This window comes from Rhinolophus sinicus, linkage group LG11 (genome assembly GCF_036562045.2).
Source record: "Rhinolophus sinicus isolate RSC01 linkage group LG11, ASM3656204v1, whole genome shotgun sequence".
Taxonomy (NCBI): domain Eukaryota; kingdom Metazoa; phylum Chordata; class Mammalia; order Chiroptera; family Rhinolophidae; genus Rhinolophus; species Rhinolophus sinicus.
In genome coordinates, this window is record NC_133760.1 from 4,264,390 (window position 1) to 4,289,816 (window position 25,427).

General features: G+C 52.6%; 2 protein-coding genes and 1 non-coding gene across 11 annotated transcripts; 2 read left to right on the forward strand and 1 right to left on the reverse strand.

Annotated features, from left to right (window-relative positions):
• Positions 1–280: 280 nt before the first annotated feature.
• On the reverse strand, positions 281–384 carry LOC141567738 (small nucleolar RNA U13). The gene has a single exon (XR_012490573.1). It is a non-coding gene; the product is annotated as a small nucleolar RNA U13 (small nucleolar RNA).
• Positions 385–9,278: 8,894 nt separating this feature from the next.
• LOC109434534 (uncharacterized) lies at positions 9,279–15,146 on the forward strand. Its single transcript, XM_074315871.1, is given in 9 exon segments — positions 9,279–9,619; positions 10,804–10,930; positions 11,290–11,406; positions 12,033–12,146; positions 12,149–12,193; positions 12,196–12,267; positions 12,270–12,377; positions 12,437–12,642; positions 12,772–15,146. Coding segments are annotated over 9 exon segments (1,818 nt in total). The 5' UTR covers positions 9,279–9,601; the 3' UTR covers positions 13,783–15,146.
• A 125-nt stretch (positions 15,147–15,271) lies between these two features.
• ZNF446 (zinc finger protein 446) lies at positions 15,272–25,060 on the forward strand. Of its 9 annotated transcripts, none has more exons than XM_074315558.1 (9): positions 15,272–17,504; positions 17,587–17,629; positions 18,775–19,150; positions 19,224–19,425; positions 19,685–19,779; positions 21,045–21,129; positions 21,320–21,409; positions 21,532–23,571; positions 24,149–25,060. In XM_074315558.1, exons 3-8 carry the CDS (start codon positions 18,809–18,811, stop codon positions 22,023–22,025), a joined length of 1,308 nt encoding a protein of 435 aa, XP_074171659.1. In that variant the 5' UTR covers positions 15,272–17,504; positions 17,587–17,629; positions 18,775–18,808; the 3' UTR covers positions 22,026–23,571; positions 24,149–25,060. The 9 variants fall into 9 exon arrangements, with proteins under 9 accessions (XP_074171659.1, XP_074171656.1, XP_074171657.1 ...); XM_074315560.1 differs by having other exon boundaries at positions 17,493–17,629; positions 21,532–22,330; positions 23,479–23,571; XM_074315561.1 differs by having other exon boundaries at positions 17,493–17,629; positions 21,532–22,330; positions 23,479–23,534.
• The last annotated feature ends 367 nt before the right edge of the window (positions 25,061–25,427 follow it).

Here is a 25,427-nt window from a genome sequence, read left to right on the forward strand (position 1 = left end):
TTATTTGATCCAAACCAGAGTCTTTCTTCCTTATTAAACCAACAATTGTTGGATTTCCAGTTGTTTTTCTTCTTCAGAAGTTGGTTGTTGGACTTCTCTGGCCAAGTTTTCTGTCATCAGTGGGAGAAGATTCTCTCTGGACTATGACAGAGACCTGACTACTGTTGATGTCTTTAAGGGCAGCATTTTTAGCAGGAATGTCAACGAGGTGATTTCCTTTGGCTTCCAGGGAATCAAGTTTAGAGTGCCCCAGAACCTTTTTTTTTTCCCCTCTAGTTCACGTCAGATGGGTAATGTGCCGATTTCGTAACAAGGTTTGTGGGAGGCACATCTCACACAAAAGCGTGAACACCCAATCATCACACTTATGAACTACAAAAGGATCTCCCCAGAATCTTAATAATGGCTAAAGCATCAGGTAAAAGTATAGTGTCTAATAATTTCTGTACATATGGACCATTTTTAATTTTATCTCCATTGGAGGTAAGGAAACCACACTTTTTCCATAGCATTCCAAAGTCATGAGCCACCCCAAAGGCATATCTGCTGTCGGTATAAATGTTGACAGCTTTACCCTTTGATAAAATGCAAGCTCTAGTGAGGGCATATAATTCAGAAACCTGCTATGCCGAAGTAACCAGGGGCAAAGATGCTGCTTCAATAACTTCAGAAGGAGTTACAAAAGCATAACCAGCACAGTACTCACCATTGTCATTCCTTAAGAACAATTAGTAAACCATGAGAAATTAGCTTTACCAAGAGGAGTTTTCTGCAAATCATCTTGAGGAGTCAGGAAGTCATGAGGGGCTTCCTCAGTCTCATAAGAAATCCAGCATGATATGTCTCTAAGAAGTCTCTGTCTAATAAATGGCTAGGGGCAGAAGAACTAAGGATAAAACAATGTTAATGTTTATCTCTTAAGGGACCTAGACAAAAGGGAATAGCTTTAGATATGTAAACCTGTTTTTCTAAGATGATTTAGGGGAAGTACTGGAAAAAAAAACTCCTGTAATTCCTCAGAGCCCTGTCACTCTGAATTAGGAAAACCTGAAAAAGACTGGTTAGTTGGCAGAGAGCGTCTTGTACACTTTAACTTATGACAATCCCTTTTCCAATGTCCTTGTTTCTTGCAGTGGTGGCAAAAAGTTGTAGTTCTTTGATTTCCCACAGGGACTCCCTTTTGCCATGGCTGAAAGTCAAAAGTCTTGGCGATCTTGTGTTTAGGCAGCCCATCTAGGGTACTAGCAAGCTCCTTAGCGAAATTTACCAAGTCTAGGGTAGGCATAGTTCCCCATCCTATCCTGAGTCTCCTACCCAGAAGGTAAAGGTTTTTATTTAGCCCTTTTACAAAGAATTAAAAACTGTCCCTGTGTGGCCAGCATCTAAAGGAAAACCTGAATGTTCCTTAAAAACGGCCTGGAATCTTTTATAATAGTCATTAACAGATTCCTCAGGCTTTTGTGAGCAATCCTGAATTTTGTTCCAATCAACCTTTGGAAAAGCCTCAGGAAATGCTCGATGTTGTTTCCTAGCAAATTGCCTGGTTTCCTCCCAATAATCAGGAGTTTGCTTTTCTAAATCCCTTTCAGGATGTTCCCATCTGACAATTCTCATTCAATATCTGGCTTGGACTTCACCAACCAACATATTAATTAGCTGATATAAATCAGAAAATCCAGGCTGATAAGCTTGAATAGTAATATCAAATTCCTTAGCAAAATTACCAGAATCCTTAGTTACTATAGGAAATTCCTCCACTATAGCTCATAACTCAGCTTTAGTCAGGGAACGAAAGAGATGTGGGGTTTGCTAGGATCCCCAGGTGTCATCTTAAATGCGAAAGTACTGATAGGTTCTGAGGAAGTTGAGAGAAGATTTAGAAGTTTGCAGCCAGGGGCTGATTTGAAGGTGGTGGAGGTGGCAAAGAGGAACAAGATGGCATTGGATGTGGAGTTTGAGACAAAGAAGCAGTGGGGGAAGGACAAGGCAATGCACAGGAGGGAGGACACAAGGTTTCAGGTGCCATTCTTTTTAAATTTTTAACAGTCTCTGTTAGCTTTGAGACTTTATTTTGTAAAAATGTAACTTTAGATTCACAATCTCAATCGAAGGCCTCCATTTACCACTCCAAATAGGCTTCTATTCCTCTTCTTAGTTTTAGCGTTGTAATTACACAATCTAATTTTCAGAAATTCAAGTTTGGGAATATTGAAAGTTCCTCAAAGCGGCCACTGATATTTATCCATAGTCAGATCTTCCCATTCATTAAATACGTGCACAAAATTTCTCTGTGGGTTCCAAGCATATACTCGGCGGGTGTCCCAGGAGGAGGGACAGTTTGAGAAAGCTTGGATATCAGAGATCCCTTTAAAAAAAAAAAAAAAAAAACTGGGCTCAAACAATTTACTACTCAAATAACTTGCAGGTCCTTTAGTTCACCTCATATTGGAACAGCCGGATCACTGTGAACCAGGCTGAAGGCTAGAGCCAGTTCCAAGCAGATAGGAAGGCTAGAGCCAGTTCCTGCTTTCCGAAATCAAGCCAACATGCCATGAGTACACAAAGAAATAAGCCGTAAAGCCGTCACACATATGCACATCAACAAACAAATAAGTGACAAAAAAAAATTTTAAACAATTCCCAAATAAAACCTGGAGAAAGCCAGATGCAAAACCTATTGGCTCGGACCCAGGAAAGGAACTCACCAGAGGATTCTAAGCCAGGGAGCAAAAATCCAGCAGAAAGCAGCTCAGTTAGGCACCATAGTTTGCTCACTGGTCAGAAGCCGTTGGAGTGCCACTACTCTCTGGGCCCCACATAGGGCACCAATAATGTCGTCTGACCAAATAATTCTCCAGGTAATCCACCAAAATAAAACAGTTTGTTCAGGAAAAGAAAAGAAACGGAACCACATTCGCAACCAGACTACCTTCCGGCTGCCTACATGGAAAAAGGTGCAAGCTCAAACATGCCTTCTCCCTTTATTTGCATCCCTCTCCCACCCCCACCCTCTCACCCATGGTCACCATAGAGTTCAACAGGAAGTCAAGACTAGAGCGTTAACAAGGGGCCCAGCTCCACCCATAGTCCTCCCAGCTCTATGGTTAAGCATCCCAAGATATCAGTTTACTTCAAACAGTGGGCTAGGATGTTTGCTCCCCTCAGACTCATACTTGTCTAATATAGGACATTTTCTGCGCTTAATCGGTGTTACTGGTATAATACTATCTCTCTTGGTCCTAGTTTGTACATGTTATACTAGATACAAAAAAAACACATAAGGGCTGGCCTAGTGGCTCAAGCGGTTGGAGCTCCGTGCTCCTAACTCTGAAGGCTGCCGGTTCTATTCCCACATGGGCCAGTGGGCTCTCAACCACAAGGTTGCCGGTTCAACTCCTCGAGTCCTGCAAGTGATGGTGGGCTTCGCCCCCTGCAACTAAGATTGAACATGGCACCTTGAGCTGAGCTGCCACTGAACTCACGGATGGCTCAGTTGGTTGGAGCACGGCTCTCAACCACTAGGCTGCCAGTTCGATTCTTCGACTCCCGCAAGGGATGGTGGGCTGCGCCCCCTGCAACTAACAACGGCAACTGGACCTGGAGCTGAGCTGAGCTCTCCACAACTAAGACTGAAAGGTCAACAACTTGAAGCTGAATGGCACCCTCCACAACTAAGATTGAAAGGACAACAACTTGACTAGAAAAAAGTCATGGAAGTACACACTGTTCCCCAATAAAGTCCTGTTCCCCTTCCCCAATAAAAAAAATCTTTAAAAACAACAACAACAACAACATAAAACAGAGGAAAAAAAACTCGATAGCTCAAAGATTAAAAATGAGCTAGAATATATTTAATTTAGACATATAGGATCTGATTGCCTCCCATTTTCTCACATTTTCTTTTAAATATAAATAAATAATTCAGCCTTGACTGCCATCTAAGATTATGGTCTTCCCCACCCACAATGGTCCAACAATCAGCAAGACAAATACTGACACTAAGTCTTCTAGGAATGAGCCTTTCTAACACCGTAGGACCACATTATCCAACCAAAGGATGGTCATCAATGCATCCTTTGGGTTGATTTATGACCAAAAGAAGGAAGTGTGGACAGAAAAAGGGCCACATATTAAACCTGACAAGCTCAGAGACTGAAAATTTCGGGACTGTTTTTTCATGCAGGCACGGCTAGGAGCTCCATCCCCCTCCTCCTCCCATACCTTATTATCGGAGATGTCTCTGGTGGGCACCATAGTTAGAGGCCTCCCTGTCAAAACAATGTTGAGCGATCACAGCTGCTAGGGACGGACCTCCCCAGCACTCCAGCCAGATTTCCCCCTAACCCGGAGGCCAAACCTTATAAAACAAAGCACCTGACCCCAGTTAGTGCTCAGTGTTTGGGAACAATCCCACTGAGCCCGCTGGCGTAATAAAGCTGTGTTCTCCCTGATCTCTACGTGCCGCTTGAGTCTCTCAGTCTTCATCATTTTTCCGCAACAAAATAACCACATAACATGGCGTGAGCATAAAAAATTTCATAACTAAGTGGGACATGGCGGGAAGTCACATCTTTAGCTTCCTTCATAAAGTTAATATGTGCCTTAAAGTGGGCCTGTCTGTTGTCTTTTTGCACCTAAGATAACATCTTTGCAGTGTCAGTAATCCTTTTTCAGGACCAGAACTGGAAACTACAAAATCCCGCATTGTTATGCTTGTCTACTGATTAATATCTCTATGTGCTGTAAAAAGGGAACTGTAAACTATTCTGCACCCACCTATATAAAAGAAGTACCTGTCTCTCCAATTTACTTTTATCCAACCCCAGAGATTTCCCCACTTTGCTTTCTCCCACCCCCGTAACCTATCACCAATAGATTTCATGCAACCTCCTTTCCTTGATTTTATGTGTAAAATAAGCTACAAACCACCATTTCGCAGAACATTTTCTCAGTCCATTGGGATTTTGCTTCCCAGCAATTGTCAGTTTGGCTCAAATAAACTCTTATAAGCTTCCTCTTAGGTTGGATGTTTTTCACCGACACAGGTAAGGATGGGAGTGGTCCCCAAGATATTACAGGTGCATGTGTAGACCTAACTATGTATGTCCATGAAGCAGCGCAGCATACTATGGTAAACTGCCAGCAGACACTCCATGGTTCCCCTTAGCCAGAGTAAGTCAGTTCCCAACCACTACACACTGACGGCCCTATGGCTTCTCCCTTCTCACGGAGATTCCTGCTGAAGGGTCAGATCTGTCATGGGCATTGCAGGTGGAGATCAGAAGAGGTACGCCTGTGCCCCTTCTGTAGCATTTCTCTCCACTGGCTGCTTCTGGTCCTCGTGGAGGTTGGTGCTGAACCAGGAGCCTCTCCTCTGTGTTCCCCACATGAACACTTCAGCCAGGAGTGCAACACTGGTGTGTGGCCAGGTAGCTTTGAAGATGTGTGCACACATGTCACTGGGTGGGCTTTCTGGGGCTGCCTGGTGGTCCTGGCCTGTGACACTGACCACGTTGGTACAGGTGCACTCTGCTCAAATCGCACTCCCCCCCACTGCCCCCCCCCCGCACTCTGTGATGACCTTGGGGTGGGCTGGGGACTTCTTCACAAGTGTGTGCCACACCCAGAAGGGATTCCATGGGCTCCAGGGCAGGACAAAGACACTGAGATTTGGGTGAGGTGGGGGCCCAGCCAAACCACAGCACAGAAGAGCCAGACTAGGGACTAACCCACAGGATTGGTGCATGTGAGACAGGTTAGAATATCCTTAGGTAGACAGGGAGATCCCTGGTGGAATCAACAAAGACAGCCATATCCTGAAACTTCAGGTTTTGAAATCACTCCTTCGCTCTAGGACATAATGTAACAAGGCCTTGAGGTTAATCATAAAATTCCTTTTGGCCTGACAAATGGAGCAGATCTGATAGATAAGAGTGGGTTACTTTGCTAATTCCTTCAGGATGGGCAAGTAAACAAACCTGGTAGACGAATTTCATTAGAAGGTGCCAGTTCCCTTCTTCAGACAGCAACCTTTCCCCAAACAGGCAAGGGAAGGTATAAAAGTAAGAGCTTTTGCCTCAGTCACTGGGCACCCCCATTTGGGACCCCCTCCGGCTCGGGAGCTCTGACCGTTTGCTTTCAATAAACGATCCTCTTTTTAAAACTCTTGCCTCTGCTGGGTCCGTGTTTCCATTCTTCGGTCTCACGAGACACGATCTTGACACTCACTCACTCACTCCAAAGTCCCCTACATCATTTGGGGACTCACAGAGACATATTCCTCCTTTATATGTGTCAACAAAAAACATCCAGGCTAAGAGAATGCTTATGAGTTTATTTGAGCCAAACTGACGATAATTGCTGGGAAGCAAAATCTCAACGGATTGAGAAAATACTCCATGAAATGGCAGTTTGCAGCTTATTGTATACATAGAATCAAAGGAGGAGGGTTGCATGAAATCCACTGGTGATAGATTAAGGGGGTCAGAGAAAGCAAAGCCGGGAAATCTCTGGGATTAGATAAATTGGAGAGACAGGCACTTCTTTCACATAGGTGGTACAGGATAGTTAATAGTTCTCACAGAGAAGTTAATCAATGCACAAGAATAATAATGAGGGTTCTATACTTTCCTGCTCTGGTCTGGAAAAAGCGATTACTGACATCCCAAGGATGTCATTTTAGGTGCAAAAAGACAATAGACAGGCCCACTTAAAGGCACAGATTAACTTTATGAAGGAAGCTAAAGATGTGACTTCCCACCATGTCCCACTTAGTTATGAAATGTTTTAGGCTCATGCCATGTTATATGGTTATTGTCAGTCTCCTGAGCTTGTCAGGTTTAATATGTGGCCCCTTTTCCATCCACACATGCAAGGAGGGCCTGCTTCTCCAGTTAGCCTGTCTGCAAATGGGATTCATCCCACCCTTAGTGATGGTGACAGGAGTGCCAAACTATTGAAAAGTCAGTGACACTAGGGCCCCAAATCCTCAGAGGGAACAAGTGCCTGTCTGCCTCTAAATAATGACTTTCTATGATTCAGGAAGTGAGCTGCTCAGTGTTGATAAAAAGGGGCCATGTACTGAACCTGACATGCTCAGGGGAGGCCAGCAGGGCAGGCCCTACAAACTCAGAGACCGTCTCATTGATAGCTTGTTCCCCAAATACCATCACTATGTGCTGTAAATGTTAATTATTAATCATGTCAATGAAAAAACATCCAGCCTAAGAGAAAACTTATTAAGAGTTTGTTTGAGCCAAACTGAAATAATTGCCGGGAAGCAAAGTCTTAATGGATTGAGAAAATGCTGCGGAAAATGGCTGTTTTCCAAATTATCTTACACATTAAAGGAGGAAGTGTACATGAAATAAAGCAAAGCAGGTAAATCTCTGGGATTGGATAAAAAGTAAAATGGAGAGACACACACTTTTTTTTACATTGGTGGGTACAGAATAATAGTATTTTACAGCACATATAGTATTTGGGGAAAAAGACAACAATGAGGGATTTTGTAGTTTACTACTCTGGTGTGGTGGGTTGTGCCCCCTGGGGGTTCTGGAAAAAGGGATTCCTCTGATATTGCAAAGGTATGTTATCTTAGATGCCAAATGACGACAGTCTCACTTAAGGTAAAGATTGACCTTTGTCAAGGAAGCTACAGGCCAAAGACGTGACTTTCCGCCATGGTCCACCTTAGTTGGGAATTTTTATGTTCACGCCATCCTATGTGGTTATCTTCAGTCTCTTGAGCTTGTCAGGTTTAACATGTGGCCCCTTTTCCATCCACAATTGTCATGGACTCGCCCATATAAAAGAAGTATGTCTCTCTGTTATACACAACCCCAGGTATTTCCCCGCTTTGCTTTCTCCCACCCCCTTAACCTCCTACCAACGGATTCTATGTAACCCTTCTTATGGCTTCTTTGATTCTAATGTATAAAATAAGTTCCAAAACTGCCATTCTATAGAGCATTTTCTCAATCCGTTGAAATTTGACTTCCCTGCAATTGTCATCAGTTGGGCTCAAATAAACTCATTTAAATTCTCTGCAGGTTTGGAGGACAGCAGAGAATGTATTGGTTTCCTATGCTGCTGTAACAAATTACCACATATTGGGTGGTTTAAAACAACCCAAATTTACAACTCTGGCGGCCAGAAGTGTGAAGTCAACTTCACTGGCTAAAATCAAGGTGTTACACTGTTTCCTCCTGAGATTCTGGAGAGAATCTGTTTCCCTGCCTTTCCCACATGTAGAGGCCCGTATGCACGCCCTGGCTCCCCCACCCTCACAACACCCCACCTCTTGCTTCAGTTTTTTCATCTCCTACTTCCTCTTTTCTTTTTTCATTGACATTTAATTTTTCAGGTAGCAAAGGGACTTGTTAACAAACAAAATCCAACCAAGTAAATTTGAAGACTAATTGATTTGTTAAATGATTCATGAATGGGCAGCATCCCATCTAGCAACTAGAGGGGCACTCTTAGGGGTGTACCAAATGGAAGGTTTCTATAGGAAGCAGGGTGGGGCAAGAGAGCTATTGACAAAGAAAAGGATGTTTTCTGAGCAAGGATGTCTTTTCTTTAGGGGAGGAGAACAGGAAGGGTTTTTATCATACAAGATTGCCTCTTTTTCTATTGAGGGGGACGGGGAAGGAGAGGGTCCACGTGACAGATTACCTTACTGGTGTTGACAGGAAAATTCAAGACCGGTTGATTAAGATTATGTTTCCGGGAAAGATTGAAACTGCGATGATATCAGGTAGTAAATCTAAGTTTGATATCTTAGGCTTTTAGCAGGAGTGACACCATCTTGGATCTAAGGTTTTCTCTTTGACATTGACCCACAGAGAAGTCAAACTGCTGGGGGTGGGGGGTGGGGGGAGAGCACACAGCCACCAAGAGCCAAAACTGGGTTTTGAACTCCTCCGCCTTTTAATCCACCCCTCTTGTTAACTTTATACTTAGTGCTCCGCACTGGGGTCGCCTCTGGAACCTCAGTAGTTTCTAGCGTTTAGTCTTGGGGGCCGCTTGTATGGGCGTGGGTATCTTAGGACCCCAGCAGAACGACCCCACAGAGGGTGGTGCGCGACGTGGGACTCCACCTCCCAGCATCCCGCGCAGTGATGTTTGGCAGTTGCCCTGGAGATCCGGAAAGGCATCACCTTCCAGCGCGGAGAGCTGCAGGAAACTACGCCTCCCAGGAGACGCTGCGCGTACGTCGCGCGCACATTGGGCCAATGAGGGTGACGGGGCCGGACTTCCGGCGTCCGGCACTGTCACTTTGCTGCCGGGCGTCGGACCACGCCGGTGTTGTGGGCCGAGCGCCGCTGGTCGGGCCAGGTTTCCAAGAGGTCTGGAAACCCGAGCCACGGGCACGAGGAAGGCGTGGGCGCAGGGCCCGCTTCGCGCCCCGACGGCTCCGCCCCCCAGCCTGGGTTTCTCCGGGGGTAGTGTGGGCGACCCCGTGGGGCCTTCGGGCTGTTCCCGGAGCCACGTGCTCTTCGGCCCCTGAGCGGCTCTGGAGGCAGCGCCCTGCTGCCTTGACGGACCAGGAGACTGAGTCCAGGGGCGTCTGGGTCGGCCGCCTCAAGTGCAGGTTTCGATGTCTGCAGCGGCACAGGTTAGTAGAACCTCAGACCCCTCACCCGCCGGGACCACACCTCCATGGACCTAAGACCCGACTGAGGGAGGGACTTCACCTGGACGTCTTGTCTCTTGATTCGCCTTAGGCCCCGGTGTCCATGCCTTTGGGGCATTCACGTGTGGGATTCCCCACTACTGGCAGCGAAGGGGGTGAGGTGTGGAAGTTCCAAAGGAAGGATCCCGCACGTACAAAAGTTGGGAGGGGTGACAGCCTAGGTGCTTACGCAACTGAGCTTCTCAACGTGGAGCTCGGGCGAGAAGATAAGTGTATCTGAAAGCCAAGCGGAGGAGTTAAGACTATCCCGAGAGCTCAGGAAGCCATGTAAGATTTTGACCTGAAGCTGGACATGCTTTAAATTAGGATTTTTAAAGTATCCCACCGTTTGCCGAGTGGAGAACAGGCGCAGAGGAGGCGGGTGGTGTGCAGGGAGGAAGCACGTGGACCATATTAGTTCAGTGGAGACAGGAAAGTGGTTGAATTCTGGATAGATCTGCTGATCATCAGGTACGGGGTATGAGTGAAGGACTGTCAAGTTTTTTAGTCTGAACACCAGAAGAATGGAGCTGCTGTAGACAAAGTAAAATTTAAAGGGAAAGCAGGTTTCGGGGGAAAATAAGGAAGAGTCTGCCGTGTCCCAGAGTGGAGGCATCACATGGACCTGGAATTGTAGATATCCAAAGACAGAGTCCTAGTATCCTGAATGGAGGCAGGACCTGGGAATCAAACGTAGGAGAGGATTTCACGGACTCAGCAAGGGATGGGCAGTTGGTGCTCTAGGGAGATCAAGAGATGCTGGCAGTCCCTGGGGCACTCAGGAAGTCTGGCAGGTGGCTGAGAAAAGGGAGGGTGGCAGCCCAGAGAGGAGGAAATAGAGGGAACTGGCTCCTGTGTGCCCACGCCATCGTTGGGGCCACCACTGTGGAGACTGGTGGGAATCAGCCAGTCCTTCAGGCTGGGGCAGCAGCCTTAAAAGGTCAGGCAAATTCAGCAGGGGCATCTAAGGCTCAGATAGGTGAGGGAAGTTGCATCGGCAGAGCCCTGGGGATGGAAGGTGAACGTCGGAGGGACATCAAGGAGGTATCATTGGGACAGGGAGTTGGGTCCTGGGTCACATGGCCATAGCTTAGATTATGTCCATCTTCCCCTACCCACTGTTATAGGGCCTGATGGTCTTTGAAGATGTGGCCGTGTACTTCTCCCGGGAAGAGTGGGGCCTCTTGGATGCTGCCCAGAGGGCCTTGTACCACCACGTGATGCTGGAGAACTTTGCACTCGTGGCCTCTCTGGGTAAGGCCCTGGGTCCTCCATGGGAAAGCTCAATTGTTGCCAGGTTGATCCAGCAGCACTAACTCCTTACCTCCTGGCGGCCTGTGAACAGCTCCATACCCAGTGGCTGAGTGTCCCTGTCTGGCTGTGGCACCTCTGTGCCTGGGCTCAGTACCCTTCCTTGGGCACTGCCAACACATTTCTCCTCACAGGCACCACTGAGCTGTTCCTATGAGTCCTGACTTGTGGTGCAACCTGTGGGTTTTCTTGGTTGCACAGATGACACTGTCTGTGTCCCATGAAGCCCTGACTCCTACCATCTGTTGGGCAGTTGGTTGTCCTGAGCTGGGGCTGGTCCCTCACTTGGTTGTTTCTCACAGGACTCTCTGCCTCCCGACCCCGTGTAGTCATCCAGCTTGAGCGTGGTGAGGAACCCTGGGTCCTCAGTGGGACAGATGTGACCCTGGCCAGGAACAACCAGAGGAGGCCCAGCCCTGGTGAGTGGCCAGGCTTCTGTCCCCTCTCCCCACCCTCCTGGACATGTTCCTCTCCTGCCTTATACCGATTTCCTTTTGTTCTCCTTCCACCATTAGCCTCTCCTGAAGGCTCCAGCCTTGGCTTCCCTCAGGGGAAGCTCCAAGAGCACCCCCAGGCCATGCTGAGACCTGCTCAGAATCCCACCATAAGTCAGGGTGTGTGGCGTCAAAGCTTCCCTGTCCTACCTCACCACCTCATCTGTGACGCCATTCCTTCATTCATTTATGTGTTCATTGTTTCTTGAGCACTTGCAGTTACCAGTCCTGTTTCCGGCACTGGGGGCACAGCCTTGATCAGGACGCTCCTGGTCCTGCCTTCGAGGGGTTGGCCGTGCTAGGGGAGAGGCAGTCAGTAAACAGTTTGTGAGTAAAACTATAGCATCGGGGAGCCATCAGTGTAAGGAACAAAAGGAGGCTGGGGTATCCCTCAGACAAGTGAGCTACATATAGGAAGGGTCTCTGGCTCCTCTTCTCCCCAGCTTCCACACCCAGACCTTAGGGTCCCCTTGCCCACTCACTCGGTCTGCCTTGGTCACGCCCTCCTGGTGAGGATGACCCCAGGCATCCACTGTTTTCTGTGTCTTCAGGTTCCCAGCATCTGGCAGAGGACAGAGATGTTTCTGGAGAAGCAGTGTGGCCAAGAACCTTCCAGAACACCAGGGTCCCTCCCACCACTGCTGTCTGTGTGCGTGGGAAATGCCTGGGAGCCGGCAGGCCACCTCCTCATCCCGGGAGAGAAAACCCACGGGGTCTCTGTGATCTATTGGGAAAGGCTCCTGCTAGGCCCTGGCAGTGGTGAGGCCAGTGTCAGTCTGCGACTGACTTCCCGCTGAGGGCTACCACGGGCAGCCCAATCACGGAGAAAGCCCTCACAGACCACCTGGAGCCAGGCAAGCAGCCAAGGGTGCCCGAGCAGCAGAAGCCGTCGCGCGGTGCGGCCGCCGCTTCTGCCGCAACTCGCACCTGATTCAGCACGAGCGCACGCACACAGGCGAGAAGCCGTATGCCTGCGCGCTCTGTGGGGCCGCCTTCAGCCAGGGCTCCTCACTCTTTAAGCACGCGCGGTGCGGCCGCCGCTTCTGCCGCAACTCGCACCTGATTCAGCACGAGCGCACGCACACAGGCGAGAAGCCGTATGCCTGCGCGCTCTGTGGGGCCGCCTTCAGCCAGGGCTCCTCACTCTTTAAGCACCAGCGCGTGCACTCTGGGGAGAAGCCCTTCACTTGCGGGTGGTGTGGCACGAGCCTCAGAGACTCCAGGAGCCCCGACCTGGGATGAGCCGCGCGGTGCGGCCGCCGCTTCTGCCGCAACTCGCACCTGATTCAGCACGAGCGCACGCACACAGGCGAGAAGCCGTATGCCTGCGCGCTCTGTGGGGCCGCCTTCAGCCAGGGCTCCTCACTCTTTAAGCACCAGCGCGTGCACACCGGGGAGAAGCCCTTCACTTGCGCGCAGTGCGGCAGCGTCTTCGTGAAGAGCTCCGACCACCGGGCGGCCCCACGTGCGGGCAGTGCGGCAAGGCCTTCAGCCAGCGCGCGGTGCGGCCGCCGCTTCTGCCGCAACTCGCACCTGATTCAGCACGAGCGCACGCACACAGGCGAGAAGCCGTATGCCTGCGCGCTCTGTGGGGCCGCCTTCAGCCAGGGCTCCTCACTCTTTAAGCACCAGCGCATCCACACGGCTGAGAAGGCCTTCCGTTGCGGCGAGTGCGGCAAGGCCTTCAGCCACGGCTCCAACCTCAGCCAGCACCGCAAGATCCATGCGGGCGGGCGGCCCTATGCCTGCGCGCGGTGCGGCCGCCGCTTCTGCCGCAACTCGCACCTGATTCAGCACGAGCGCACGCACACAGGCGAGAAGCCGTATGCCTGCGCGCTCTGTGGGGCCGCCTTCAGCCAGGGCTCCTCACTCTTTAAGCACCAGCGCGTGCACACCGGGGAGAAGCCCTTCACTTGCGCGCAGTGCGGCCGCGCCTTCAGCCACAGCTCCAACCTCACGCAGCACCAGCTGTTGCACACGGGAGAGCGGCCCTTCCGCTGCGGTGACTGCGGCAAGGCCTTCGCCAAGGGTGCGGTGCTGCTCAGCCACCGGCGCATCCACACGGGTGAGAAGCCATTCGTGTGCGCGCAGTGCGGCCGCGCCTTCCGCGAGCGCCCAGCTCTCTTCCACCACCAGAGGATCCACACGGGCGAGAAACCCATGCGGAGGCTCAGGGCCAGGGCGGGCCTGAGCTCCCATGCCAAGCCTCCGGAGGCACCCTCAGCTGGCACTCCTGGGAGGGAAGCCAGGCCCACTTCCAGCTCAGGCCCAGCCAGGGTGCCGAAGCCAGCTGAGGCCTGAGGTCCCAGCTCCCCGTTTCCGACCTCTCCTGAGTCCTTTCCACAGCTAAAGGGCCACGCGTCCTTTGCAAATCCACACTCTGGAGAAGCTCTGTGTGCACTCTGCAATTCCATCTGTATGTGGTGACAGGATTTGCCATTTCAGCCACAGCTGACTCCTTCATCCCCAAGAGGTCAGGCTGCGGAAAGGTCTAGAGGAGGGATATGGAGGCTGGGACTTTGGTGGGGCTGAGACATTGCAGAGCCAGTGGCAGGACAGCAGGATGGCGCCACTGCTTGCATGTCGTGACTGAACGCTAAGAGGAGGGCAATGCCGGGATGGGGTGGAGGCAGGCCGAGAAATTTTTTACATCGCACATTCAGGATATTCCCCCCAGGCCTGGATTCATCCAAGGCTTCCTGGGAGCTGGCCCAGTGGACGAGAGGTCATGTGTGGGTTGGGTGCTGGCCTTGGGTTAATAGCTGGGCTCTGAGCCTCAGCTTCCTCCTCTGGGGGAAAGAAAGGGAAAAAAGGGATTTCATCCTACAGAGGGTATTTGCCATACCCTGACAGACAGGCTCTTGATAAGGCCAACATGTGCCAAGTGCCAGTCCCTGTGAAATTGCTCCAAACAGCCCCGTGAGGTGGCTGCTGTGGCTGGTATCCCCACTTCTCGTAGGAGGAAACTGAGGCACAGAGAAGGGGTATGAATTGCACAAAGTAGAGCCAGGCCCCACATCCAGACAGCTTACCACTGCACATCTACGCTCTAATCTGCTTGCTGTGAGGGCTGAGAGAGGCCTGGCCTGGCTTCCTGAGCATGGCCGACCCATAGGAGGCGGAGGTCCGCAGGGGAAAGACAGATGGAGAATGATGGCTCCTTAACCACAATCGTTCCAATTCTCATCCAAGCCTCAGCATTTCCGTGTCCTACTACCAAAGTCAATGTGATAGGAGCCTTTATAACCTACTATCCTGACAGGAGGTGACTGAAGTGACAGGTTCAGAGGACACAAGATGGGGCTGCTCATTTCTGCAGGGCCCAGGGGCCACATGCCTACCTGTACTCTGCCCATATGAGGTACCCTCCCGAGATCCCTCCTCAGTGTGACACCTCCACACAGCGGGAACACTGAGGTAGACAGGTGCGTGGGTGCCCAGTTTACTTCCTGTGGCCCTTAGCAGACTGAGGCCCATCTTGACTTCAGGCCTCATGCCTAGGGAAGTTAATGGTCTTTTTACTGGGAAAAAAAGACTAGAAGTTACAACTTGGAACGGGCATATATTGTAAATTCTTGCACAGCGCTGTGGAATTCCACCACTTCAGCCTCCCTTCCCACCAAGTCCAGAGAGGCTCCCTGATAAAGGTTTCTTTTTAAAAACGTGTGAATGGTAACAGCCTGATTTCACCCTAGCACAGTGCAGACATGCCCTCAGGGCATATCACTGTCACAGAGCTGTGGGGACTTGGCTTCAACCTGAGTCCCTTTGAGAAGCCACAGGGAAGAGATGCAGCCTGTCTGTGGCCCTGAGGGGTTGGGATACCTGTGTCCCCTTGGCAGCCAGAGGTGGGTGGGGAGCCACAGGAGACCTGGGTAGGGTCTACTAGGAGTTGGGCCTTTGTGGATCCAAGCTGTGGAGTCTGAGTCAGGGGCCATCACAACCAAGACCTCAGAGCCATCTGCCATATACAGTGAGCACAGACATAATCTCCCTACTCCCCACCTTCCAGCAGGACCTATCTTCCCCAGGAACCTCACAAGTTCCTACAAGGAGGGGAGACTTGGAGGCATGGAGAGGAGTCATGCAGGACCCAGCTCCCTAAGACCCTTCAAGGGCAGGTCCTCCAAGCCAGGCCTCCTGATACCCTGTGGGCCCCTGAGCCATAGTCTGCCCTTCCTGGACTCATCCTCTCTGCTCTGCTCTGCTCGACACCCTCACCTTTCCCCAGGCTGTCTTCCACGAGGCAGCCTTGAACATGTCACATCTACCTCAGTCTGCACAGCTGTGAAATGCAGACACCCTCACCCTGATAAGGATTTTTCTGGGGACCCATAGGATTCAGGAACAAAAACATCTGTCGAACTGCAAGTGGGTACCCAGAATCACATGCAACCTTTTCTGCACTTGGGACACGCATAGGAGCCCAGTTTCCACCATGAGCCCTCCAGACCACTCATGCTGGCCCTGATGCCCTTTCCTGTCTTCTGACTAGCCGCCTCCTGTTTTCCTTGAGCTCCTCCTGGGTAAGGCCCTGGGTCTCTGTTCTTTCACCCTCCACCAATCCACCCCTACCAATACCCAGGACTGGTCAGTGGCCTCCACCCTGTTCCTGTGGGAACAGCAACCATGAGCACTTTCCTTCACCCATGTCTTGAGCACCCAACTTCCCCTAAGTTACTTTCCCCAAAACCTCTGTGGCATGTTGGGCCCTGTACTGCCAGACTGGCTGCTCTTAACCCTGAACAAGCTCTGAGTGTAAGTGTCCCTGGTCTTTCTGGGTCAAGATGGTGAACTGAATACATGCTTCTCACTTGGTTCAGAAGCCCACTGAAACCAGAGTTTAAAACACAAATCCTGTGGGTTGATGAGGATGAGAATGGTGAAAGAGGAGGCAGTTACAATGGTATTTTGAACCCAGGTGGGGATGCTGGAGCTGTCAGTGACTTACAGCAATTCAGATAATGAGTTGCTACTGGGTGAAGTAGACGGACGTCCCGCCAGCCTTACACTGCAGAACTTCAGAAGGCTTGAAAACCAGCCACCTCCTGGGAGGGGAGACCTAAAATATGACAGGTGGGAGAATACTAGAGAAAGCTATAAGAGCTTCAGCTCTCTATCTACATGGTGGATGGTGGGAGAGTCATTTCTGGGGAACCCACACAGTCCAGAGAAAAGACCTAAGCCCCCCCACAAAACAGCCCAATCCTGTGACACACTCCTGGGAAGACTTGACAGGCCCTAGGCTGAGAGCTCCCAATCATGGCAAGATGGCAGTTAGGGATTCCTAGGTATCAGAAAGAACCATGACAAACAGTTGCAATTTATGATTGAATATACAAGTCACAGTTCAGCCACCTGATGTATGGAAGCAAAACTGGCCCAGTCCCAGTCAGATTTTGATAACATTGCCTGTTGAGATAAACTAAAAGGTCACCTTACTGGTTCTGGCTACCCAATTAAGTAAAAGGTTGAGCATGTCCCATAAGCCTGGACAAAAACTTCCATCCTTCACTTTGCAACACAATACTGATATCTGAAGATATGTCAGACTAGGTATAAATCATGGGACAGTTCTCTCATCAGTAAATGGGTGCCCACTAGGGGCAGGGCCCTCAGCGGAGATCGAATGAAGGACTTCCTCCTCCCTGGAGAATGCCCATGGATCAGGCCGGCCTTCCCAGGTGAACCCCGCTTCCTCCTGGGACCACCCGGAGGTGCTTTCTGCCGAACTATTAACAGTATATTACCTAGGCCGTCACTTCTGGCCTCCCGGGAGGGCAGGGCGACGCTCCAGCCGTTGCCTTTGAAACGTATGCAGGCGGGGACATGCTTTAGTGGTTACCAAGGGGACCGATGAGCGACCAAAATGAAGCCTCCGGAAGAGCGCTGGGGGAGGAGCCTGGACGGAGTGCAAGCTCTGATTGGTCAACACATCATGCTCCTCACCTCGCTTACCAATAGGAACCAGGTGCGCTGTGCACATGCGCAGGATTCTAACGACCCGTCCAGCTCGGCAGTTGGTGAGTCCTAGGGCTCGGATGTAAAGGAAGAGCGGCCTCCAGTAAGGGGAGGGAATTCCCCCCAAACTCTGTTCCTCTGCAGGTTACAAGGAAGAGAGCACCTCAGTTATGAGCGGCCTCTAAAAGTGAGCATCTGCCGACAGGCCGCGCCTGTCCTTATTTGCTGAGGCTCATGGGAAACGTAGTCCGGAGCGGGGGTGGGGGGCGGTGTCTTCGGAACATGAGCGTGATTGGCCAGGGCAACGAGCTGAGGGGCGGGGCGGAGGGGGGCGCTGCCATTTACCGGAAGTGGCCTTCCAGGCCCGGCGCTGAGGCTGAGGTGAACGTGGTCCCCGCTGGGCTGAGAGCGATTTCCATCACAAGGACCTGCTGCCTCCTGCTCCTTGCGCTCGGAGCGCTCACCTACCTTCCAACGTACCCTGCGTGCCCCACTCCAAACTTTTGCCTAGGACTTTCCTCCCACCCAGAGCACCGTTCCGCCGCCTCCAAGAAGACTTCCTCCCAGTCTTCCATTTTTTGGAGACCGACTCCCGGGGTTAGGCCTAGTGGTGCCGGTCTGACAGGCCCCCCCAGGTGGGCGTTTCAGTCCAGACCCTCTTCAGGGCCAGGTCACAGGTGCCTGCTCACGACTCCATGCAGCTCATGGTTTTGCTTTGCTTTAGCTTTTTATATGCACGGCGCAGATGGTATCCACAGCTCGCTGTGGTCAGCAGGCTCGGAGTCCACAGCAGCCCCTGCCTCAACCTAGGGTGCAGATGTGCCCCGTCCGTGTAGCCAGCCCCTCAGGGTGCCCACTTCAGTCAACATGTCTCGCTATAGCCCAGCCTGGTCCCACAACAACCGTTTCCGTTCCCACCCTGGTTCACCGCCTCCCTGGCTTCAAGTCCCCCAGTCTCCTGTGAACTGACTACTTCCCTTCCTCCTCTGCTGAGCACTTCCCCTGGCTCCTCAGCCTGACCTTGGAAACCTGTGATGACTCCCCGTGACTACATGTAAACCATCATCTCCCAGCAGTCCTCTGTTCTACCCAAATGTTGGCATTTTCCTGGAATCTCCATTGGACAACCTGCTTCCAAGCATTTGTCCATAAGGCTTCCTTCTGTTCTCAGTTCCCGACAACAGCCAGCTCCTGTGACCCCTCTCTCCATGAAGCATCCCCACCAGGGTCCTCTGTCCTGACCTCAGCCCCCAGGCTGGGCCTGTCTGCAGGTGTCTTCCTTGCCCAGGTGGTGGCCTCTTGGCTAGCATCCTGACCCCTCCTTTTCTGCAGGTCTCTCAGAGGCTCCAAGAAGACTTCCAGCACAATGCTATCCTCACTGGGCCCCCCATGCCTGCCCTCCGTGGACCCCACAGCCACCCTGGAGGAGATCGATGCAGCTCGCCTGCGCTTCCGGGGGTTCTGCTATCAGGAGGCAGCAGGTCCCCGCGAGGCCCTGGCCCAGCTGCGTGAGCTGTGCCGTCAGTGGCTGCAGCCCGAGGTGCATACCAAGGAGCAGATGCTGGAGCTGCTGGTGCTGGAGCAGTTCCTGGGTGCGCTGCCCCCGGAGATCCAAGCCTGGGTGCGGGGGCAGTGGCCAGGCAGCCCTGAGGAGGCTGCAACCCTGGTGGAGGGGCTGCAGCATGACCCTGGGCAGCTGCTGAGCTGGGTGAGTATGGCCAGTTTTGGCTTGGAGGGACAGAGCAAGACTAGAGCCCCTGTGACTTGCCTCTCCCCTTCAGATCACAGCCCATGTCCTGAAGCAAGCAGTGCTCGCGGTAGCACAGAAGACAGAGGAGTCCTTGGGGAGCCCCCACCCTTCACGGATAGTGGAGCCCCTCAGGGCAGCCTCTGGGGAAGGACCACAGGATGCCCAGATCGAGGGGTCTGCCCAGCTCAGTTGCAGCGTGAAAGAGGAACCTGATGCTGATGGGCAGGAGATGGGTGAGAGTGGGGCCACATTAGGTTGAGCTTCTGGCGGGAGTGTGGGCATCCTGGGATGGGGACCCAGGAGGGACCACAGACTGCAGAGCTGGGTCTCTGGGAGGCAGAAGGAAAGGACTAGCTGGCTGCATGCCATGTGACTGGCACACAAAGTGGTCTCCTGCCTGCTGGCAAAGGAAGGCCAGGGCTGTAGTACCAGCTCCTCCTCTGCCATGGCTCACCTGGGCAGCCCCTGACCCCCGTCTGCCTCACTTCCTAGCACCCTCCAGTGCCCCAAATCAAGCCCAGTCCCGCGAGGGGCCCCTTGGACACCGGGCACCAGACTCCGAGTCCTTCCACCCATCCAGGATTCAGGTGAGCAGCCCCAGGTGAAGGTGCAGGCAACAGTGGGAGGACAATGTCCTGGTGACCACTCCACTCTGCCAGTTTTCCAGGCTCCTTGGTCAGCGGCTCTTGTGCTGTTTGCTGCCCAGAGTGGAGTTGGTATCAGGGTGCCCTGCAGGGCCTAGGGGACAGAGGGACAGTCTGGTGGTCTCCAGTTGGGAAGGCTTTTAGAAATCTGGTTTAGAGTGACTGGAACTAAAGTGAGGGCTGGCTTCATCACTTGGAGAGATGTCAGTCAGGGGGTTGCAGCTCTCAGCAGTCTTGAGCTGGCACCCTCGTGTGCAGTTGGGGAGGGGACAAGATGCCCAACCTTGGCAGGAAAGCCTGAGCACCACGCAGCTGTCCGGCCTCCCCAGTACACCTGACATCGGAATGGAGAGGCTCTTCCTTGGAAATGCCAACAGCCACCTCTCCAGCTGGGTGGAAGCTCAGCTGAGGGCCCTGCTACCTGAGTGGGTAACACGGATCCTGTCCTCTCCCAGCAACCTTGCTCCTAAGCCACTCCCCTCTGCTCATCCCAGCCAAAGAGCTGGTTGAGATGTGCTTGGTGCCTGAGAAGTGGCACAGCAGGAAACAGGCAGGTGGCAGAGACACCCTCCACAGTCTCTTCACTTCCAGCCAGCATCACCCTGGCTGTGGGTCAGTGTGATTGCCGCCTCCCTGCCCCTAACTTGTTGTGGTTTGTCTGTCAGGACTATTTTTCCCAACCCAGCAAAGCCCCACCTAGATGATGGGAATTCTGGGAGGAGAGGAGGAAAGACCTCTCCCCGGAAAGTCTGCAGACCTCACCCTCTGGCAACAGGCAGGACCCAGCCCACCACCCCCACCCCCACCCTGTCCACACACATCATCTGCGACCGGTGGGCGTGGGGGGGGGGGCCTGCATCTCCTAACACAGGTGCCCACATCCGGGAATGCTGGCAGCCCTCCACAGCTCCCCAAGAAGTGTCTGTTAGGAGAGGGGGCTGGGGCCCCGAGGCCCCTGGCCCTTTGCTTTCCATGCAGCACACCACCCAAGGCCCGGAAGTGGGAACAGCCACATTTGTCCCTGCCACTCCCAAAACCCAGGAGGCCTCAGCTCAGCCTGTCCGCCCAGAACGTGGGGTGGGGGCAGCTGAGGAGGACGGGTATTGGCAGCTGCCAGGTTAGCTTCACGCCGTTCCCTCCTCACCCCGCTTTCCCAACACTCCACGATGCGGAGTGGAGGCCGGCAGTGATGGGCTGTGTCCCCGCAGGAGGAGTGGGGGCTACTGGATCCCTCGCAGAAGGAGCTGTACTGGGACGTGATGCTGGAGAAGTACGGCACGGTGATCTCCCTGGGTGAGGACCGTCCTCGACCCCCTGCTCCGCTGCCTACTTCCTGCTTTCCTTTGTGCGCACCCGCCTTCTCCCTCCTTCCCAAGGGGAACCCCTGTTACCCGCCAGAGCCCCCACCCTGTCCCTCTTTCGCGCCAGCCCTTCACCTGCAACTGAGCCGGGACTGGCGCCTGACTTCCCCTCACCCCAACAGGTTTACCGCCCCCCAAGCGGGATGCGCTGGTGGAGTCGGAGACCCGGGCGCCGAGGGCAGGGACGGACAGCAAAGGAAGCCTCTGCCTGGGTGAGTGCTGCTCCGGGTGACGCGGGTCACCCAGTTCTCGGGTGGGTGGGAGCTTGTGCTACGCGGGGAGAGGCAGGCTGACATTCTGGGGCCACTGGGTCCGCTGCCTCTCCTTCCCCCAGGAGACGATAGCGAGAGCCACCGCGAGGGTCCGCCCGACTGCCCAGAGGCACCGCTGCCCTGGGAGGGCCCGTCTGAGACTGCAGCATCCACCACACCTCCACGGGTGCTGAGCCCTGCGCTGAGCAAGCCCTACACGTGCGACCAGTGTGGCCGCAGCTTCGACTGGAAGTCGGTGTTTGTCATGCACCACCGGACACACGTGGGTGGGCAGGGTGCACAGGCCCTGGCGCTGGCCGTTGGGGATACTGAGAAACCTCCTCAGGGCCCCCGGGAGCCAAGTTTGCCTCACCACCATCGGCGCACGACCCCGGGGCCCCAAGGCTATGTGTGCGAGGAGTGCGGGTGCAGCTTCAGCTGGAAGTCGCAGCTCGTCATCCACCGCAAGAGCCATACTGGCCAGCGGCGCCACTTCTGCGGTGACTGTGGCCACGGCTTCGACTGGAAGTCCCAGCTAGTCATTCACATGAAGAGCCACAGGCCGGGGGCCCCATGAGTGGCTAGAGAAGGCAGCCTCGCCTTGGGGTCCTTGGAGTCCTTGGATGCAGCCCCTGGGCCTGGGCCTGGGTCTGGGAGAGGCAGCAGAGGTCACCAGAGTAAATCAGGAGGGTCCCTTGCCCCTGGCTGTCTACCCCCAAGAGCCACCTGGGTACAGGGAAAGAAGCTGCTCCTTACCCTCTTGCCTGCCTTCTGGAGTGAGGCCTGGGTTCGAATTCATCACCGAGCAAGCTCGGATCGCCCTGCCGGTGACATGATGCAGACTGACGACTCTCCCTACCCCTGGGACCTCACTGGCCGCAGGTAGATTCTCAAAAACTGCCCCTTCCCACCCCTCCTGAAGCAGTGGGGTCCTCAGTCTCTGTTTGGAAGGTGCACAAGAGCATGGCCTGCTTCTATTTGCAGGCAGATGGAAAACTAATGCCCTTCCATGTGTGTTGTAGATTTTTAACAAATTGCACTTTTATAATATGGAAGTCTCTGCATAGGAATCCTGATTCCTGGTTTCTGCTGGTTAGAAGGTCAGCAATGCTGCTCCTCCTGCCTGGCAGCCTGAGCCACAGAGCACCTACCCATGAGAAGGTCCACTGGCCCTGGCCCCTGGCCCCTGGCCTACCTTGTTTCTGAGCTGCCCACATCACTCCCCTGGCCTCCTTGTCCTTTGAGTTCTCACATCCCAAATTGAGTGGACACTAAGGGAAGTTCCTTTTCAAATACGGGTGGACAAGGGTGTTCTCCGAGAAAAAGGGCCACAAACAGATGTCACTTAGTCCATGTACACATGCAGGTCAGGGCTGCATCCCTACAGCCCACACTTTTGGTCAGTTGGTCACAAAACAGGAGAACAAGGGCTCAGCTGCCTACTGTCCACAGAGGTCCGTCTGGATTCCTGCGCAGTCATTTGGGATTTTAGTCAATGTACTGTGCTATTTTTCTGTTGTTGTTCTAACAACTTGGTGGCTTGAGACAGCAAAAATGTATTCTCTTATGGCTCTGAAATGAGTCTCACTGGGCTAAAATCAAGGTGTCACAGGTCAGGTTCCTGGAGGTTCTAGCGGAGGATCTGTTCTATTGTCTTTCCCAGCTTCTAAGAGAGTGCTGCATTCTTTGGTTTCCTGCCGCTCCCGCCATCTGCAAAGCCAGCAGTGGTGGTCAAGTCTTTGTTATGCTGCCATCTCTCTGGCTCTTATACTCCTGCTTCCTCCTTATAAGGACCCTTGGAGTGGCCTTTAGGGCTCATCTAGTAATTCATGATACTCTCCCTATCTCAGGATCCTTAATCACATTTTGTCTGCTCCTGACCTGCACACCTGATTGATCTGCAAAATCGCTTTTCCGAGTGAGAGAATGTATTCACAGGTTCCAGTGATCAGGACCTGGATGTCTTTGGGGGCCGTTATTCAGCACCCTTCTCTGAAAATAAGGGGCATTTTTGTGGGGGATGGTTTTAGGAAACAGGTGCACTCAAGAAATCCTCTGCAGCCTGGGACACATGCCGGAGTGGCAGGTGGGTGGTGAAGGTGGCTGCTACCATGGCTACCCAGGTAAGAGGGGGGCTATCTGGGGGAATCACTTGGGCTGGGGGTGAGCTGAAGCCTGAAGCTAGGAGTGGGAAGTCTCTGTTTGGGGTGGAGTGTTACCTCTTCCATCCACAGCCTTCTGAGGACTTGTTGACCTGTTGCTCTCACACTGGGGCCTGGGGAAGCACTGACAGGCTGGAGATGGAGCTGGGGGCGTGATCTGATGGGCAAGCAGGAGGCGAGATCACACTGGGACATGGAGCAAGAGGATGGTGGATCCCCTCGTCCCTGATAGTCCCAGGTGTCCCTGGGGAACCCCAGTGTCTCTGGTGGATCAAATCATCCCTAGTGGACCTTAGAGGATCCTGGTGTCCCTTGAATCTGGTGGTCCTGGGTGACCACTAGTCCCTGGTGGATCCCCTTGTCCCTGGTAGATTCTGGCAGCACTTCTGGACCGTGAGGCCTCTCACTACACATCCCAGAGGACTAGACATCCACTGCCCTCGCAATCTTCCACAATGCTCTGGGTGGTACCTCCAGACCCTGTGGAGGCCCAGTCTAAATCACAGCAGCCTCACCATCTGCTGGCCTCTACCTACAGCTCCCACAATGCCCTGAGCAGCACTTACAAACCTTGATGGCCCTCCTACAATGTTACTGAAGGCACAGTCAACGTTACAGAGGATTCGCCGTCGACTGTCCTCTTCCTACAGCTCCCAAAATGCTGCATGCGGCACTTACAGACTGACAGCATACCTCTACATGTCACTGGTGGTGGAGTCTACATGTTCACAGAGGCTTTGCTGTCTGCTGGCCACTGCCTACAGTTTCCACAGTGCTACAGGTTGTACTTCTGGCCCATGATGGCGGGCCAGTATATAGAGCATTTAAAATATATATGTAGATTGAGGTTTGCAAAACAAGTTGTTTATTAGTAGGGACAGGACTATGGCCACATATGTGTGAAACTGATAAGAGTGAAGTAAAAAACATGTTTTTGTGTGAAACTGAGCATAACAAAATTGAGTGATAAATACGTTCACCAAAACAGCTTCTGCTTATCACCTAAGAGGTAAACAACTCCTGGCAAACAACTTCTGGTTCTCACCTAAGAAGTAAACAAGTCCAGAAAAAGAGGATAAAAGCAGACCTCCAGAGCAATGCCATGAGTAGTCTGACTGGGCGCTCCAGCTAAGACCCTCTGTGAAGCTCTGAGGAAGACATTCCAAATGACCCTCCAGGACATTCGTCTGGGCGATCCCACAGAGTCCTCTGTGAGATGCAAGCTGCAATACTCTGGAACTCTCCAAAGTTCTTCCTTGCGAGACCAGCTCGCCTCAGACCCGTCCTGGGCCCAGTCGTCTCTCCCAGACCAGGGACCTTCTCCACCTCGATTTGACTCTGGACTTGGGTTCGTTATTAAATTCTATTTTATCTGTATAACCTGTGCTTGCCAGATCATTGGCCTCTGGAGGGACATTGGTTCCCAAATAAAACTGTGTTATTCACTCTATCTGAACCTGTGTGCCTGGGACTTTGTTCCCCACTCACGTCACAAGTACCATGTAGGGATGTAAGGCCCTGCTGCGGGGTTAATGTCCCCTTGACTTTCAGGAAGAGACTGAAATGTGGCGACTGCCCTTCCAGAGCTAGAAACTGATGGCATAGTCGGCATCATAAAGGCCACAACATCCACTGGCCTCTGCCAACAGCTCCCACAATGCCCCAGGCAGCATTTCCAGCCTTTGAGATACTCCATGGAGGGTTGGGCTATTGGGGCTGCCTCTTCTTCTTTCTCTTTTACCCTTCTATCGATCCCACAATGCCCCGGGGAACACTTCTGGCCCCGAAGACACTGTGGACCCATTTTTCAGAGGACT

Bases quoted from the DNA above. Each gene is read 5' to 3' on its own strand.
- ZNF446 (XM_074315555.1), top strand. From the start codon at position 18,809: ATGCTATCCTCACTGGGCCCCCCATGCCTGCCCTCCGTGGACCCCACA. The intron at 19,426-19,684 runs GTGAGAGTGGGG...CTCACTTCCTAG, and splicing joins TGCTGATGGGCAGGAGATGG to CACCCTCCAGTGCCCCAAAT. The intron at 21,130-21,319 runs GTGAGGACCGTC...TCACCCCAACAG, and splicing joins CGGCACGGTGATCTCCCTGG to GTTTACCGCCCCCCAAGCGG.